The sequence below is a fragment of the Microtus ochrogaster genome, chromosome 7 (assembly GCF_000317375.1).
Source record: "Microtus ochrogaster isolate Prairie Vole_2 chromosome 7, MicOch1.0, whole genome shotgun sequence".
Lineage (NCBI taxonomy): Eukaryota > Metazoa > Chordata > Mammalia > Rodentia > Cricetidae > Microtus > Microtus ochrogaster.
The window spans coordinates 11,827,774-11,846,424 of record NC_022014.1 but is presented as its reverse complement, the minus strand read 5'-3'; the positions used below and the strand labels follow the sequence as shown (position 1 = coordinate 11,846,424).

The 18,651-nt window shown below is 45.4% G+C and overlaps 1 protein-coding gene across 7 annotated transcripts in view; it reads right to left on the bottom strand.

Annotated features, from left to right (window-relative positions):
* The window catches only part of Clec16a (C-type lectin domain containing 16A), a 234,270-nt gene that overhangs the window by 58,895 nt on the left and 156,724 nt on the right, over window positions 1-18,651 (bottom strand). For all 7 annotated transcript variants that reach the window (XR_003377160.1, XM_005349306.3, XM_013347335.2 and 4 more), the window contains 3 exons: window positions 16,463-16,614; window positions 10,317-10,521; window positions 7,242-7,406 (listed from right to left, as the gene is read on the bottom strand). Coding sequence is in view for 6 of the 7 variants with exons in the window: in XM_005349306.3 (XP_005349363.1) it covers window positions 7,242-7,406; window positions 10,317-10,521; window positions 16,463-16,614 (522 nt within the window). In the remaining variant the exon portion in view is untranslated. The remainder of the gene's footprint in view (window positions 1-7,241; window positions 7,407-10,316; window positions 10,522-16,462; window positions 16,615-18,651) is intronic.

The following is an 18,651-nucleotide window of genomic DNA, read 5'->3' as shown; positions in this document are numbered from 1 at the left end:
GAAACACTGTTCATCTTCCTACACCAGCTGCATGGGTTCAAGGACTGCCTGCTGCATCTGAAACACTGTTCATCTTCCTACACCAGCTGCATGGGCTCAGGGAGTGCCTGCTGCACCTGAAACACTGTTCATCTTCCCACACCAGCTGCATGGGCTCAGGGAGAACCTGCTGCTTCTGAAACACTGTTCATCTTCCCACACCAGCTGCATGGGTTCAGGGAGTGCCTGCTGCTTCTGAAACACTGTCCAATGTAGAAAGCTCCAGAGCATAGAGTCATCTGGGATGTCTGAGATAGGCTATGTCCTTGAGCAATGAAGCAACATTCAATTCTTGAGAACTCAGCTTCTTCCTCCCTCTACCTCCTAAGAAAGGCATAGGCCTGGGGGCTGCTTTGCTGGGTGGCTGAGTCCTTTGTCTGCTCAGAGAGACTTTGGGGGCCCATATTCCATGTGAGGAACCTTGCAGGCAAGCTCTGCTTCGATAAAGCAACTCCTAGGACTCCTACTCTTAGGCCTCTGAAGCTTTCTTTTTATGACTGTCCTAGTACCTTGAAGAGAGGCCTGGCAAGCAGCAAATCTTGGCAGACTTCTTGGTGAAAGTAACTCCACCCTTGACTTGATCTCTTTTGTGTGTGGTGTATGCTACATGTACACATATGGAGGCAAGAACAGGGCACTTCGTGCTATTGTCTCACTCTGTCTTATTACTTTGGACAGGGACTCATACTAAACTAGAAACTCATCTTTTTGGCCAGCTAAGAAGCTCATGGGATTCACTTGTCTCTGCCCCATAATGCTAGGGTTATAATACACACAGGCATGCCTGGCTTTTTATGTGGGTGCTGGGGATTTAAGCTCAAGTCCTCATGCTTGCAGAGCAAGTGTTCTCACCCACTGAGCATCTCCCTAGCTAATGTCTTAAGAGATGAGTGTCAGAGCTCAGCTGCTGCTGGTTTGCTAAGGTCGATTCTAGTATCGTTTCTGCTTTTTTCTCATTGCAGGCCGAGAACACCATTATGCAAGTGAGCCTGCCACTAGCCTGGTTTAGAAGTGGTGTGCTGAGAGGGCTGTTCTAAAAGTGTCTTGTTCAGACACATGATCCTTTGGATACCGATCTCAAAGCACAAAGCCTTGGTCTATGTAATGGTGGGGGTACAACAACTGTTTATTCTAGAACCTCTGACATTGAAACTGGTAGCAAAACCATGGGAGCTGGCACAGTCATCAGCAAAGGCAGCCTTGAAGCAAACTGAAGCAAACAGGGATTAGAGACAGGCTCAGTCTATTCCCTGTGAGCTATGAGGTCTCAGTCTAGATCTGTTTCCGACCTGTGGAGTAGGGAGGGAAGTAGTTTTGAGAGCTGTCTGGAGGAGAGAATTATGTATATAACATGCCCAGTACAGTTGATTTTCCCCAATATAACCCATACTTCTAGAAACAGACAAGATTTCTGCACTCCTTTTTTAATGTTTGAGGCAGGGTCTCTGTGTATCTCAGGCTGGCCTCACCCTCTCTCTCAATCCTCATGCCTGAACTTGTAATGTTCCGGGACTACAAGTGTGAACTACACACCTGACAATGTGGGCTTATCCTGGATCAGGAAGTCTCAGGCGCTTGTAGTTAGTTCTTGATTTCCAAAAGCAGGACAGGTGGTTCATTTCAGATTATGTCATATGCAGGGATTAAGAGAAACTTGGTTCAGCATCTGAGGTGCTAAGGGTGTGTGACTTCAGTCAGGCTTGTGACCTTCGGCAGGTCACTTCCATACATGTAGAGAGGGAAACAATTATTGGGAATATCAGAGGAAAAAAATTTATAAAGTGATCAGCAGCTTAATCAAAAAAAATTTTTTTTAAAGAGCAACATAAAAACCAGAGTAGGAATCAAATTTCTGTAGCTCACTGGTGCAGGCCAATCTGAGATAGAGCTGAGGGGAGGCTGCAGGACTGCAGGCCTCCTTCCTGTCTGACTCTAGAAAGGGTATTTTGTCTTGGGGAGCTGAAAGCAGACAGCTGGCTCTGTTTTATAATCAGAAACAAGAAAGGCAACAGTACCCAAACCCTGCTTTCTGGGAACTCCCCCCAAGAGGACATTAGCACCTCACACATTGTCCTGGGGTGGAGAGTCAGGGCTGATGTCCACATGTTAAACACTCTGGATCTCAGTGCCTGGCTCCCAGCACTGGCACTCCCAGCCTGCCATCCTTACATTCCTCCTGGTTTACTCAGCTGCCAATGGTGCCCTGGAATGGCAGGCTCTTCCAGGGAACTATTAAGTGTTCTGGGCCAGGCAACTGATAAGGCTGGGCTGTTTGCCTTGACGACACCTGGACAACAGCCCTTCCCATATCCCCAGGATGTATTCGTGTGCAAGTATATGTTCACATGTGCATACCTGTGGAGGCTACAGAGCAATTTTGAGTCTTCTTCCTCAGGCAGCATTCATCTGTGACAGGCTCTCTCATTGGCCTCAATATTACCAAGTAAACTAGGGTGGCCAGGCAGGAAGCTGCAAGGATCTGATGTCCCACCCCCATAGCATTGCCCTTGGCTTCTTACTGCTTATGCAGCCATCATTTTGCCAACTGACATAACTCACCAACCCCTCCTCTGGGATTTAAGTGTCTGGCCCAAGGCAGACAACTCTTCAACCTGGCAGGAAAGAGAGGAAAAGCAGAGAATGGCCCTAACAGCACCAAATCTGACTCCTCTGGTACCTGTGACCATGACCAACTGGTGCAGAGCCAGACTTGAGCAGGACAAAAAAGGCCAGCCCATGGCAGGCTTGATTGACGGGAAGACAACACACACCCATTCCCTGGGCTCTCCTCCTGCCTGAGCTGTCCCCTGAGTACTGCCTAGAGAAATAGGCCCCTTCTGCGTCCTTTCTATTCTAATGCAGCTCCACAGTGCAAACGGAAAATAGACAGCAATTTCAGCTGAAAGGTTGAAAAGACTGAGGAAACATGGTTTGGCAGTTCTCAAAACATTAAATGATCATTTGGCCACTGCTAGCTAGGCATATGCTTTGAAGCTAAAACCTTCATATAAAGGTTCCTAGTTACAACAACCAAAAGGTCTATTTAAGTGGGGGGAATGAATTAGCAAAGTGTGGTATATTCATGCAAGGAACATAATTCAGCCATAAGAAAGAAGTTCTGCTGGGAAGAGCTTCTGCTTGGAATCTTCACCTGGCATTTATGGAAACACCAGTTCAAGGCTGCCCTGTGCGTATCTTGCTGGCCACAGCAAATTTCAGAAGTAGTTACTGCTGTGAGAGCTTGGGGCACTCCTCAAGCAGCTGTTGCCCCCATGCTGGCTACCACTGACATTCCCTCCCTGACCAGGTCACTCAGACTCTGCTCCAGGAAGCTGACTACTGGGGTGGCAAGAGCCATCACTACAGAACATCTGATGTATCTACATTAATACAGATACACAGAATTTGTAACTTCTTAGCCAAAGAGAGGAAGAAACACTTGAGAATGGCTGGCTGCTAACTTCCCAGCCAGGCTTATATTCCATCTTACTATTCCCCCAAGGAAGTGTGAGGTATACTTCCATCAAATATAATCAAATTCAGAGTCTAAAGGAGAGTCACACTGGTCTGCACATCACTTGGGACACAGGCAAAAAAGAAAGATGTGTCCCAAACAAGTGAACCCTGAGAACTGCCCATGCACAGGTTGAGTTTGTTTCTCCCTTTGAATTGGTAAGAATCCCCTTAGTCAACAGCCTGAGGTATCCTTTCAGAAGGGGGCAAGGGTCACACACGGCACCCTGAGGTGCTGTAGAGTGGAGGTTAATGGCCACCCTTCCACCTGGCTCTCCTGACTCTGGCTCTGCAAAGCTGAGGAAGGCGACTGGAGAGGGAGCGCATGCTGCGACAGGCAACCACCTAAACTATTGCCAAGTACCTCTGCTTGGGAGAGACATGTCAGTCTGGCAACAGAAGTTAGATGGTGGTGTTGCTGAAGATCTGGTCCTCCTATGTTCCCTAGGCAGACTAAGCCCCTGGATGCCCGAGGTCCTAGATGGGATATCCTTTTCTTCTTGGTGTTCAGACAAAGAAGACAACTTTGGAGGGAAGTGCAGGCTTACATTTCACTTGACAAATACTGAATAAAGCCACAGCTGGGCGCTGACGTAGAGTGGTGAATAGAACAGTTTCACACAGTGACATTCTCCATGGGGAAAGAAACCACATTCAGGGACACAAATATGTCAGCCAGCTATGGAACTGAATCCTATGGAGAAAATAAACCAGTGCAAAGTGGTGGGGGAAGGGTGTGGCCCTGATTAGCAGAATACTCACAAAAGGCCTCTGGAGGAAGCAGCCCACACACTGAGCTTGGGCTATCCCTGGGAAGTAGGCGCCCAAGAGCTAGGTAAAGCAGCCAGTGTAAGGCCATTGAGGCAGGGCAGGACTCCATGGCACAGCAGTGGGTCTCTAGGTGTGCTCTGGAGCCTGCAGACAGTAGTAAGTCACCCTTTCCCTTTGTACGCCTCTCTCTAAGGTGACCAAGGAAGGCTCCTCCTTAAACAGACCGATGCAGAAGCTCTCAGGCAGGCCTGACTGCTACTGTGCCACACAGTAAGATCCCAAACTGCAAAGTCTGAACAGAATCACCTTTCACAGATGGTTATGCTTTTGATGTTTTATATGTGATAGACTATCAAGTAATTATGCAAAGCATTTTTTAGCTTCAATTTCTAGTATTATGAACATGGATAGCCATAATCCACAAAAACTCAAGCTCTCTGGACACCCAGGACTTTGAAAAGACATGAAGGGGTCTTAAGTCCACAGCCTGAGGAGTGCTGAAGGGAGGTGGAGGGCTGATGAGTGGGCTGCCACAGCTGCCCAAGTGAGTGCATCCTAGTGACCACTTGAGATCAGAGGGAGAGGTGTAGGCTTCTGGGAATACCCAGTTGGTGGAAACTGGTCACAATGAGGAAGTTGATCCTGTTGTGATCTACTGGCAAGTCTGCAGGGAGCATCTTTGGGGTAGAGCAAACAGAGCACTGGGGTGTCATGGAGAGGAAATTGAGCAGAGTTCTTGAGTGGCTGCTGGGGTGCAAAGTGCTGGGAAGATGGTGGTGGGCTGCCACCCTTCCTTTCGTGGAACACCCACCCTTCTGAGGGCTCAGGGCCCAGGGCCCAGGGCTTTCTTCCTAAGCACCTGCAGACACTTCTCTAGTAAGCATCAAGTTATGCAGTGAGGCCTGTAGGAAGGAGAAGAGCTCATGGGGGACATAAATGACAATGTCTCATCCCTGTCCAAGCTTTATGGCTCTACTAGAGCCAATTAAGGGTCTGATGACCTCCTGCAGCAGTTCCCTGGGACATACTCTAGATCTCATAGGTATGGCCTCATATCCTCTGGTCCTGGATCAGCAGCAGGACACAGCAATGTCATGGTTGTGTGAACCAGTAAAGGCCCGAGCTCCACTCTGATGATTTCATAGACCCTGGCAGCACCAGGCCTGGGAGGCCAGGAAGAGAACTGCTATCTCCTGCATTGTGCTAACAAAGAAACGGTGCAGATGCTGAGGACAAGTAGGATTGGTCTCAGCCTGCCGCACCCCACCTGGTCCTAAGGACTAGCTAGAAACAGGACTCAGGGATTTTCTTTACCAATAAGTTCTGGGATGGAAAGAAGTGTGATGCCCCAAAGAGGGAATTTCTTACCAGGTCAGGGTGTGTTAGTCTACCTACCCTCAGTTGTGGTAATTTGTATCAACTGAGTAACCACTGTTTCCAATGTGGTAGACCAGAAGACTTTTAACAAGGAGAACCTGGATCCAAAAGGGAGCACCATCTCACACCTCCTAGCTGAAGATGAAAACAGGCTGCCATGCAACTCACAGCCTAAACTAGCCATTCAGAGAGAAAGCTGTTACAGGTGAAGGGCTGTCAAGTGACTTTCTGTTGCTGTTCACCTTAGGACTGTATCTACCAGAATTTAAAACCTTTCCCTAGCAGGGTGTGGTGGAACGTCTATCAACATAAAATGTGGAAAAATGCTTTGTTCCAGACATCCACTAGAATACCAGGCAATAGTTAATAAGTCAATTATTTGTGCTAACATATAATGCTGACTTCAAATTAAGTACCCAAAGTGGGGAATCACATATAGAATTACATACATAGCATATAACTCTGCGTATGATACAAAGACATACTTATGACATGCAAACAAACTTTTCTAGAAGGACACGCAAGAAACTGTTCACATGTTTACCTCTAGAGCAAAAGAGACTTCTTTACTTTTTTTTTTTTTGAGATAGGGTTTCTCTGTGTAGCACTGGCTGTCCTGGAACTAACTTTGTAGACCAGGTTGGCCTCAAACTCTATATCCTCTTGCTTTTGCTTCCCAAGTGCTGGGATTAAAGGTGCCATGCCTGGCTCAACTTGTCTGCATTTTATCAAATCTTGTCGGTTTTTTAGAAATTATATAATTATGGTATACATGACATAAATAAATCAAATCATGGATGAAAGCAGGTGGACAAGGTCTTGGATTTGAGCAGGCTGTCATGGCTGTTTGCTGTTCCAACATCAACAATCACTTTTGAGACCATCTCATAATACTTTCAAGTTTGAGCCCTGAACATGGACATGTTAAGAGTGGAGGAGAGCCTGAGTCTTCTCCGTTTTCTAATTAAGAGAAGAGATTCATCCCCCCCCCCCCCACTTGTGGGATCTGCTGCACATGCATCTACTGAGGTCCATGTGTCAGGGTAGGGACGGAGCGCTGCGCTGCTCTGCTTCCCCTCAACTTTCCACACAAGATTCCCTTTTTGGAAAATGGTAGAAGGGCTGGAGACAGAGCTGTCGGAAGTGGGAGGAGCTGCTCCCAGACGGGAGAAGCAGAAGGCCTGTGGGCACTGGAAGTTCCTCACGTGTCTACCCTTCTCAGGGTACCAGGAACCACACACTATCCTAGTCATCTTACAAGAAGGAAGACATCTCTCCACAACCTTCATTACTAACCAGCCACCTATTTCCAAGAAACTTTTTAGTCCTGATTCTGAGAACTTTCTTCACATACCTAACAACTCTCTGGAAAAGCAAACCCAAGTGATGGAAGAAAGAAGGGAAAGGCAAGATCGCAGTTAGGTGTGCCTCACTTGTGCTCTGCGAAGCTGTGGCTTCCAGCAGCCTGGCTTCTGAGAGGAAGACTTCCAGCAGGCCTCGCAGGAAAGCACCCTGAGCCCCGAGCAGGAGGACAGGCTTACCTGGCACCTTGTCTACGGATGCAAACACAGAGCGCTGCACTGTGGGGTCACTGCTGCCTCGGCGGCACTGGTCATAGAAACGGAAAGGCAGGTGCTGGGAGGAGGAGGAGCCAAGTCCAAATCCCAGGACTTCAGTTGTAGGCTGGATTGGGAGGTCCAGAAGGGCTATAATCAAACAGCACCAGAGTTTGTTCTTAGCATGTGGAACACAGGACAATTTGATATGACTTGAGCATCAGGCTAGAGAGATACCGGCCTTGACAGTGCAACACTTGGGGGAACCCAAACAGACAGCCTTGAGGTAGGAGACTGGTAGAATGCCAGAGACCCTAAGGAAGTCAAAACACAACTAGAAGTGGGGCTTTAGGCCAAGGTTCAGACAAAAAGGCAAAGGTTTCAGGCCTGGCTGGAGAGAACAAATGCTGGGCCAATTTGCACTTTGGATAAAAGATCCCAAAGGCTTAGCTTCGCATGCTGTCAGATCCCACAGCAAGTGAGGCCAATTCTGCCCCAAGTTTGTGCATAGGCATACATGGACAGACAAACAAGCTATACAAACGAGTGATCCTTCAGTATCTGCAGGACTCCTCCCCAAAGATACCAAAACCTGTAGTTAAGTCCCTTATGTAGAATACAATTATATCTGTACATGACCTATATACATCCTGTTCACTGTCAATCATCTCTAGATGACTTACATTTAATGCCCAAGTACTACAGAAGGCATTCTTTCCTACACTGTTTAGGGAGTAAACTCATGGAAAAACTCTGCATAGGTTCAATACAAATGCAGATTTTTTTCAAAGTTTTTTTGTATGTATTTATGTATATGTGTAGGTGTACATGAGGTCAGAGATCAATGCTATCTTCCTTGAATGCTATCCAACTTTAAAAAGGTTTTTTTTCTACATACATCTATTTGTGTGTGTGTGTGTGTGTGTGTGTGTGTGTGTGTGTGTGTGTGGACATGTACATGTGCATATAGGCACCAATATGTAGCATGCCAAATGTGTGGAGGTCAGAGAACAACTTGCAAGAGTTAGTACCCTGTGTCCACCAAATAGGTTCTAGGGATTGAACTCAGGTTGGTAGACTCGGTGGTAAGCACCTTTACTTCCTGAGTCACCTTGCAAGCACTTTTCCTTAGTTTATGATACTCACTGGTTGAGCCATGGAGCTTCTCCATCTCCATCTCCCAATGGCTGGGATTATAGCTGCATGCTGCCATACCTTGCTTTTACATGGATGCTGAGGAATGTAAACTCAAAACCTCATGGTTGTGTGGCAAGCACTTTACTGAGCCATTGCTCCAGCCCTATTTCGGATTATTCAATTTGGCGGGGTGTATTGTGTGTGTGTGTGTGTGTGTGTATGTGTGTGTGTGTGTAATCTTAACTATAAATGCTCATGAGAATATGTGTACAAGAAAGTATATATATATGTATGTACATGTTTGTATTTATGAGCGTGCGTTTACATGTCATAGCTATTGTCTTCCCTTAAACAACTCTCATGACATATCAGTTCAGAGCGGGTTTTTTTTTTTTTTTTTTGGTTTTTCGAGACAGGGTTTCTCTGTGGCTTTGGAGCCTGTCCTGGAACTCCCTTTGTAGACCAGGCTGGTCTCGAACTCACAGAGATCCGCCTGCCTCTGCCTCCCAAGTGCTGGGATTAAAGGCGTGCGCCACCACCGCCCGGCTCAGAGCGGGTTTTCAAAATCAATTTAAGAAATATGTGCGGTGTTTATGCTAGCAGTCACTTTATAGTGCAATCCTCAATTTTCAAATGAAATATCTGGCCTTCATGACAGCTGTGAGAAACTGATTCACATCACAGGGGAAAAGTCGGGAAATAAATCTTGAAAGGAAGTGCTGAATGATTTAAGTTACTTTACACATTACAAAACACTCCTGTCATGATTTCGCAGGCCAGGTTTCAGCTAACTGAGAAATAAGAGGGGGTGACTCAGGTGCACATCATGGAGGCATGCACGGCATCATAACTTCAGTGTCCAGAAATGAAGTGTACCCAGAGATTATTCTTCCTTTGCTTTCTGAGAGAATGCCCCCTCTTCATAGTGGGCTAGATTTGGACCTCAGCCAAAGGTACTAACTTTGTTTGTTCATTCATTCACTTATATCTTTTGTGAGACAGGAGCCCAGGCTGATGTTGAACTCATTATATAGTGACCTTAAACTTGTATGCCTTCTGCCTCCACCTCGCAAGTGCTAGGATTATAGGAATGTGTCATTACAACTAGTTTGATATGGTGTCAAGGGTCAAACCTAGGGCTTTGTATATGCTAGACAATCATTCTACCATCTGAGCTACAGCTCTAACCTGGGAGTCTTGAAGGAAACATTAGGACTGCACCACTCCGCTCTGCCCCAGGACAATGCTTTGCCTTCTACTTCAGGAGACAAAGAAAAACAGCCTTATTTACCAAGACAGCCTGGGCAGTGCAGACCCCACCATCCTTGTGAGGTGAGATGGCCTCTGAATCTAGTTCTGGGTGCTGGCTCTCACGGAGAGGTAACAGGGAGAGGAGGGAAGGGTGAGGGAAATTCTGCTAGGCTAGGGCAGCTCAGAGGCGGTCCTTGTCTAGCATGTGTGGGGCCCTGGGCTTCATCCCCAGAGTTGGAACAAAAATTCCAAGTAGGAAGCTCTGCAAACTTGTTTTATGTGTGACTAAAAATTCACAGCCTTAGTTTCCTCTTGTACAATGGACATAAAAGGCTCTACCGACCTAAGGGCTGCTGGGATACCCAACATGGCAGGCAGCGGTCAAAGCACTCTTGGTACACTTGGTGTTTCAGCATCAAGAGTAAGGACAGCTGTCTCCTACCAACTGCCTGATTCTAGCCTGGTAGGGAGAGTCACCTTCTTTTCCACACAGCCCTGGAAATTTTCTCCACTCCAAACACCTGAGATGCAGAAACATCCTATTCTTTGAAGCACAGTGAATCCTGACTCTTCCTGCCCTCATCTACAGGAACCCTGGGACTTTCCTAGGTCAATGTGAGCAGCTCGTGACAGCCCCGTGGTGGTGAGCCCCTTGCTCTTGATGTGACTTACCAGCTATCCTCTGCATCTTCATCCGTCTGGCCTGGATGCGGCCCTTGGCCAGGCGCTGTTTGGCAATGATGCAACGGATATGATCAGAGAACACAAAGGTGGCCTGCAGGATGGGGAAGGGCTTAGAGTGTGGGCTGGAGGCAGGCTTGTGGATAGTGATATTCAGGGCACGGCTATCATCCTCCACTCCTGTCACCTGCATGTCCTGCATAGTGAGAAGGCAAAGGCAAAATGTCCATCAGGGGTTGGCAGATTGTGGGGCATCAGTGGTTCATGCAGAAAAAGACCAGCACTTTGAAGTCTTCTTTTGTTCTGAAGGAGGCCAAATCTCAAAGACTCAAAGGTGGGTGCAGACCATGCAGGCCTGTTGGGGGAAAGGGGTCAATGCTGCCATGGCTAGTAACTTCTTCCCATGAGAACTTGGGATGCCTAATGATTGAAGAGGGGTTGCCACTGTCACAACAAAAAAACTCCAATAATTCTTCCTTCTGGGAAACCATAGGTCACAACTCCAAATACTTGTCACTACCTGGTGTCATGTTAGACACCATCTCCTTGTTTCTCTAAAAAATGGGGCATTGCTAGTGTCCTTTGGCACATCTCGAAGGACAGTCCCCGAAAGAGTGCCACCAGGGCCATTTGGTAGAGACTTAAAGCAAGCTGCACGTGAGAGGGAGAAAAGACACTGACTGTATAAGGATTGGTTCCACATAAAGGCTCAGGATGGCTTCTGAGCCAAGTCAGCTGCCCACAAAGGTTAAAGGGCACATGAGATAAAAGCGTACCAGACAGAAGATGGACTCAAAGGTCAGCCATGCTAGAGGAAGTGGGAGGCACTGAAGGAGGTTCAGAAGGAGGGGGCTACTGCTCTTGGGCGCTGCATTTGGCTTTCTCTTTGGAAAGAATGTTTGCATCAAAGGGTGCCAGCGGATCAGATGATGCTATTATAAATTCAAAGCAGGGAGCTAGGTGTATAGTAATAGCCTGACAAATAGTAGCTACTGGAAGAGAACCAAGACAGGTGGTGCTGGTAGGGTTATGCGACTTTCATTGTCTGACAAAGGATACAGATTAATCCTTTGAGACAGAAAAACACTTTCCTGATATTAAGCACTAAAGAAATTGGTATAAATCTTGATAATAAGACACACAGGTTATCTACTGGGTGGTGTTTTACACAGAAGACCCGGAGGGCGGGAAAATCCTCTTCATCCTCACTGGAAGACAGGAGGGTCTGAAAAGAGAGGAGTCTGGGAAAGGGAGGAGACAGGAGCAGCACCTTCACACACAGGTGCATCCCATGAAGATCAGGCAACAACTGGCTGGCCAATGCTGTGATGAGCAGTCAAATCAGCCAGGGCATGGTACTTCTGGGAACCAGAACAGCACAGCAAGAAAATGGACTTCCTTAAAATAGGGCAAGCCCCAGGCCAGAATAGGTTCACTGGGAATTTGGGGATAGGGCACAGCAGAGATGAAGTGGCAAGCTGCTCTCCATTCTGTGGGCTTTTTGTTTCACTCCCTCTGCAGCAAGACATTAGTCATTTGCTGCACTTAGAACGCACTGTAAACCACGGAGTTGGTGATGGTGCTGGGTGCCTGCTGTGCTCAGAGCCAAGGAGGCAATTCTCAGGAACTCCTGTGGCAACAATGATACTAGAGGAAGCTGGCAGGAGCTAAGAACTCTTAAAATAGCCACATTCCAAATTCTTGGTTATCTGCCTAGGGAAATCCTGCCCAGGGGCATGAGGAAGTGGGGCACCAGGTTTGCAGCAGCATGCTTGGAAGTTGGGGATGGTTGAGCTTGCTCTGTGTAGCCACACAGCAGTGAACAGAATCCCAGCAGGTTTTTGAAGTATGGTCTAATGATTCTCTGTATTTCCTTGGAGTTTGTTATGTCCCCCTTTTTGTTTCTGATTTTGTTGATTTGGATATTCTCTCTCTGCCTTTTAGCTAGTTTGGATAAGGGTTTATCTATTTTGTTGATTTTCCTCAAAGAACCAACTCTTTGTTTCACTGAGTCTTTGTATTGTTCTCTTTGTTTCTATTTTATTGATTTCAGCCCTCAGTTTGGTTATTTCCTGCCATCTACTCCTCCTATGTGTGCCTGCTTCTTTTTGTTCTAGAGCTTTCAAGGGTGCTGCTCAGTAGCTAGTATGACATCTCTCATGAAGGCACTTAGCGCTATGAATTTTCTTCTTAGCACTGTTTTTATTGTGTCCTATAAGTTTAGGTATGTTGTGTATTCATTTTCATTGAATTCTGAGAAGTCTTTAAATTCTTTATTTTTAACTTGGCCCAGTGATAACTCAGCCAGAAGAGTTGTTCAGTTTCCATGAATGTGTAGGCTTTCTGTTGCTTATGTTGTTGTTGAAATCCAGTTTTGGTCCAAGGTGGTTTGATAAGATACAGGGTGTTATTTCAATTTTTCCTTTTTTTTGTATCTGTTGAGACTTGCTTTGTGGCTGAGTATACAGTCAATTTTGGAGAAGGTTCTGTGCAGTGTTGGGAAGAGGGTATATTTGAACTTGAAGTTCTTGTCATACAGGTCTTTCACTCGCTTGGTTAAAGGGACACTAAGATATTTCATATTACGAGATTACTATAAAGGGTGTCGATTTTCTGATTTCTTTCTCAGCCTGTTTATCAGTTGTATGTAGGAGGGCTACAGATTTTTTTCTTTTTGAGTTAATCTTGTATCTAGTCACTTGACTAAAGGTATTTATCAGCTGTGGGGGCTCCCTGGTAGAGTTTTTGGGGTCGCTATGTATACCATCATATCATTTGCAGTTAATGATACTCTCTGACTTCTTCCTTTCTGATTTGTATCTCCTTGATTTCCTTTAGTTGTCTTACTGCTCTAGCTAGAACTTCAAATACTATATTGAATAGGAGAGAGTAGACAACCTTGTCTTCCTGATTTTAGTGGAATTGCCTTCAGTTTCTCTCTATTTAATTTGATATCGGCAACTGGCTTGTTGTATACTGTTCTTATTATGTTTAGGTACGTTCCTTGCATCCCTGATCTCTCCAAGATTTTGTTGAAGGCTTTTTCAGCATCTAAGGAGATGATCATGTGTTTTTTTTTTCCTTTGAGTTTGTTTATACAGTGGATTACACTGACATATTTTCGTATGTTGAATCATCCCTGCATCTTGGGGATATAGCCTACTTGGTCATAGTGGTTTTTTTTTTTTTTGTTTGTTTTTGTTCTTGGGTTTGGTTTGCCAGTATTTTATTGAGTATTTTTGTATTTGTGTTCATGAGTGAAACTGGTCTGTAATTCTCTTTCTTTGTTGGGGTCTTTGTGCGGTTTGAGTATCAGGGTGACTGTGGCCTCATAGAAAGCATTTGACAATGTTTCTTCTGTTTCTATTTTGTGGAATAATTAATGGTATTAGTTTTGAAAGTCTGGTGGAATTCTAGGCTAAAACTCTCTGGCCTGGGCCTGTTTTGTTTTTTTTTTTGGTTGAGAGACTTTTAATGACTGCTTCTACTTCCTTAGGAGTTATCAGGCTATTTAAATTATTTATTTGATCTTGATTTAACTTAGGTAAAGTTGTTATTGATCTTTTAAAATTGTTTATTTGATCTTGATTTAATAAAGGTAAGTGGCATCTATCAAGAAATTTGTCCATTTCTTTCAGATTTTCTAATTTTGTGGAGTATAGGTTTTTGAAGTATGACCTAATGATTTTCTGTACAGTTACTTTGGAAGTTAGTATGGTTTCAGTGTCTCAGAAAACTGGGAATCGACCTACCACAAAAACCAGCTACATCGCTCTTGGGCATATACCCAAAGGATGCACAAGGTCCCTTGCTCAACTATGTTCATAGCAGCTTTATCTGTAATAGCCAGAACCTGGAAGCATCCTAGATGTCTTTCAACTGAGGAACGGATAAAGAAAATGTGGTACATTTATACATGTTGAAGGGACAAGAAAAAAAATCATCCTGAGTGAGGTAACCCAGACCAAGAAAGATAGACATGGTATGTTCTCACTCATAAGTGGATATAGCTGTAAAATAAAGCATAACTAAGCTATAGTTCACAGATCCAGGGAGATTAGATAACAAGAACGTTCATGGGGGTAACACCTAGATCTCCCTGGGAAGGGGAAATATAAGAGATTTCATGAGTGAACTGAGGGCAGGTGAGGATGGGAACATGAGCAATCTGGTTGGGGGGTGGAGGGGGAGAGTGCTGAAAGGGACTGCCGGGGGTGCATTTTGGGGTTGGGTAGAAGTCTGGTGCAGGGGATCTCCCAGGAGTCTACAGGGAGGACCCCAGGTTAGACTTCTGATAATGGTGGATAGGTAAGCCTGAACCAGACTGTGACCAGACTGGTGCCTGGCCCAATTGTCATCAAAGAGGCAACTGATGGAGGCAGATGCAGAGACTCAACAGGCAAACATTAGATGGGATTCCTGTGGAGGATGATGAAAAAGGAGTATAGGAACCAGAGGGGTCGAGGACACCACAGGAAGGCTCACACCATCATTTAACCTGGGCCCATTGGGGCTCACAGAGATGGAAGCAACAACTAGAGAGCCTGCATGGGACTGACCTAGGTCCTGTGCATATATGTTACAGTTATGTAGCTTGGCCCTCTTGTGGGACTCCTAACAGCGGGAACAGGGGTTGCTTCAACTCTTTTACTGTTTTTTTGGGACCTTACTCTTCATACTGGGTTGCGCTGCCCAGCTTTAATACACGGGGACTTGTAACTTGATATGCCATGTTTTATTGATACTCATGGGAGACCTGCCCTTTTCTGGATGGAGACAAAAGAGGAGAGGATTGATGGGGAGGGGGGGCGGGGAGAAGGAATTGGGAGAGGAGAATGAGGAGAGGGAGGCTGTGGTTAGTATGTAAAAGAATCCCAGCAGGTATGCAAATGCTAAAATTGCTAGACATACTCCAAGACAGATTAGGAGAAAAGCCAGGCATAAAAATCTACATACACTCTCAAATACATGTACAAGTATCCCTTGGGTACTCCCCTACCCACGGAGACACCAAAATCTGCAGATGCTCAAGTCCCTTACTTTAAATGGCACAGCATCTTCATATAACCTACTACATCTTCCTGTAGACTCTGAACCCTCCCTAGATGATGCACAAGACTTCATGCCATATAGATGCTGTGTAAACAGTTATTTAGAGAATAAAAATAAGGCTGTCCTGAAACTCACTCTGTAGACCAGGCTGGCCTCAAACTTGGAGTTCTGTCTGCCTCTGCCTTTTGATGGCTGGGATTAAAGATGTGTACCACCACTGCCTGGTTATATTTCTTTCTGAAGTTTTTGTTTGTTTTATGTAGCCTTGGCTGGACTGGAGCTGGCTATGTAGACCAGGCTGGTCTTAGACTTACCTAGATCCACCTGCCTCTGCCTCCCAAGCACTAGGATTAAAGGCGTGTGCCACAACACCTAGTCTGTTTTTTGTTTGTTTGAGACAGGGTCTCATGTTGCTCAGGCTGGCCTCAGATTCCCTGGGTAGCCAAAGATGAACTTTAACTTCTGATCATCCTCTACCTCCTAACTTCCTGAGTTATAGATATGTATGATTATACCCAGTTTTATGCAGTGTTGGAAATGGAATCCAGGGCCACTTGTATGCTAGGTAAGCAGTCCTTATCAACTAAGCTACACCCTGCCCCCAGCACCCTATCTTCACTCCCATCCTACCCCTACCCTCATTTTATTTTGAGACAAGGTCTTGCTACATGGACTTACCCAACTGATTTGGAACTTATTAAATAGACCAGTTTGTCTTTGAATTTGTGGATATCATCCTGATTCTACTGCCTGAGTGCTGAGATTATAACTATATACAACCATGTGGTCCTTCTCCATCAAGTTTGATTGATAATTGGTTGGATACACAATTTAAAAAACAGTACATTTATTACTTGCACTTGGCAGTGAAGCAGATCTGGAAGGATCAGCCTGACAACGGGCTGGATCCTGAAGGAAGAGGAGAAAGTTAGGGCTTCAGTAAAGGGAACTTGGCTTTTGTCTGTGCAGTGTTCTGGCTTTTGTGAAGATCCTTCCTGTGTTATTAGAAGTGATTATAGAACTGACACTTAGGCATGCATGTGTGGAGCTGGCTGAGAAGGCAGACGGGTTCTTAAGACTCTCACCTGCAGAAGGCCTGCAAACTTGACCACTCCCCAGCCGAGTCTGGACACATCAGGCTCTACCAGGCTCATCTGGTAAATATCCACAGCCAGGAAGCGCTGAACCATGCCGCCGTCCTTGGTGATAACTGTGCATGCGATCAGGTCGCTGTTATCTAGGAGGAGAAGCAGAGAGCAGAATGAGGCCTTACTCAGCTGTCCAGATGTCTCTGGAGGGGCCCAGCACCACACACAATTGGGCTTGAGTGCCTCTGAAGCCAATTCTGCTAGGAGTTTTCTCACCTCTTTTCAGGCCTCAGATTTCTTAGGTTCTCAAAGCAATACTTATTGGGACAGCTACAAAGCACACAAACCACTGGGTATTAGGTAACCAAGCTACAGTTTGAAAATAACTAACAACCGAGTAGGGGTGGAGCTCAGAAGTAGAACCTGCCTGGCATGTATGAGGGTTCAATCCCAGGCACCAAAACACTCACCACCTAATAGCCCAGACCCCATGGCCACTCAGCCCAGTATTTCTTTTGGGTTGAAGGTAGTTTATAGCTAAGATAATGGTTTTTGCTTATGTAAAGACAGGAAATCAAGGTCCCCTGCTCTTTGTAGCAGAACTACAAATCCTCAAATTGGTGCCTGAAAACTTAAGAGCCCTGCTCTGAACTATGTAGAGTGCGACCCTGGGTCAGGCACTGGACTCCTCTGAACCATGGCTTTCCATGGTTAGATGGGAAGAAGGTCCCTTATCTCAGGATATCGGGTACAGAAAAGAACGTGGCTAGGAAGTGTTCAGTGTGGAACAGTCCATATAGCACTCCTGAGCACATTGCAGGCCCCTTCTTCTACTTGAAATTTATATCCAGATGGGTTTTATTCAGCACCAATGACTCTGAAGTCACCCGAGTAACACAAGTCGTCAATCATATCTGCAGTCCAGGCTGAGTTCCATCCAGTGGAATCTTTCATTTATGTTTTCAATAGATAGCTAAACCAGGAAAACCCCCAAATGTCCCCAAATGGGGGAACAACTTGACCCTGACTTTTCCCATCAGATGGAAAATTACAAAACCATGTAATACTATACTCAACTAAACTTTGAGCAGTGGCTCAAAGTGAGGAGGGAAGGAGGAACTGGAATGGGAGTGTGTAAAGGAGCACTAGAACTAATGGAAGAACTTTCATTTAAAAAGAATGGCTTTTTATTACATTTTTTTAGTTATGTGTGTGCATTAACACTCATCCCACCATGTGTGTGAAGGTCAGGACAGCCTGAGGTAGTTCTTCCCTTCCACTATGTAGGCTCTGAGAATTGATCCTGGGTCCTCAGGACTGGCAGCAAGTGCTTTTATCTACTCAGTGATCTTGTCAGACACACATTTATTTTTTGATACAGGGTCTCATTATTTATCCCCGGCTAACCTAGAACTTGCTTTGTAGTTCAGGCTGGCCTCGAACTTACAGAGATCCACCTGCCTCTGTCTCCCAAGTATTTTTGTTACATGTACCACTCTATTGCTTAAAATTACTTTAAAATGATAAAGTATTTAAGATATGCTTTTGAAAATCAACAACAACAACAACAAAAAAAAAAACCCCTAAGGTAAAAATCACACTGAGTCTGGAGATGTAGCTCAGTGGTAGAGCACTTGCCTAGCAAATAGAAGGCCATAAGTTTGATTTCTGTTAGCACACATGTGCACAAACTGTGCTTATGTGAGGTTAGAGCTGTAGTACAGTGGTAGAGCACTTACCTAGGATGTGTGAGGCTCTATCTAGGGATCCACTTGCTTCTGCCTCCTCAGGGCTGGGATTTTAAGTATATACTACCCACATCCGGGGGATTGAACACAAGTCCTAATGTTTGTGGAGCAAGCACTTTACCATCTCCCAGTCCCTTTGAATATTTAATTCCATATTGCATGGCTTTCTTGTCTTTTTAATTATCAAGTGTGAAAGCCATCTTGCTCATTCTTAGAAGTATCGACTTTGTGGTAGGTGAGGCTTATTTCTTTTACTCAATATTTAAAATATTTTCCAATGAGAATCTTTTACTTCCAGACAAAGCCAGGCATTGTGTCGTGCATGACTTTAATTCTGGCACTTGTGCCGGGCGATGGTGGCGCACGCCTTTAATCCCAGCACTCGGGAGGCAGAGGCAGGCGGATCTCTGTGAGTTCGAGACCAGCCTGGTCTACAGA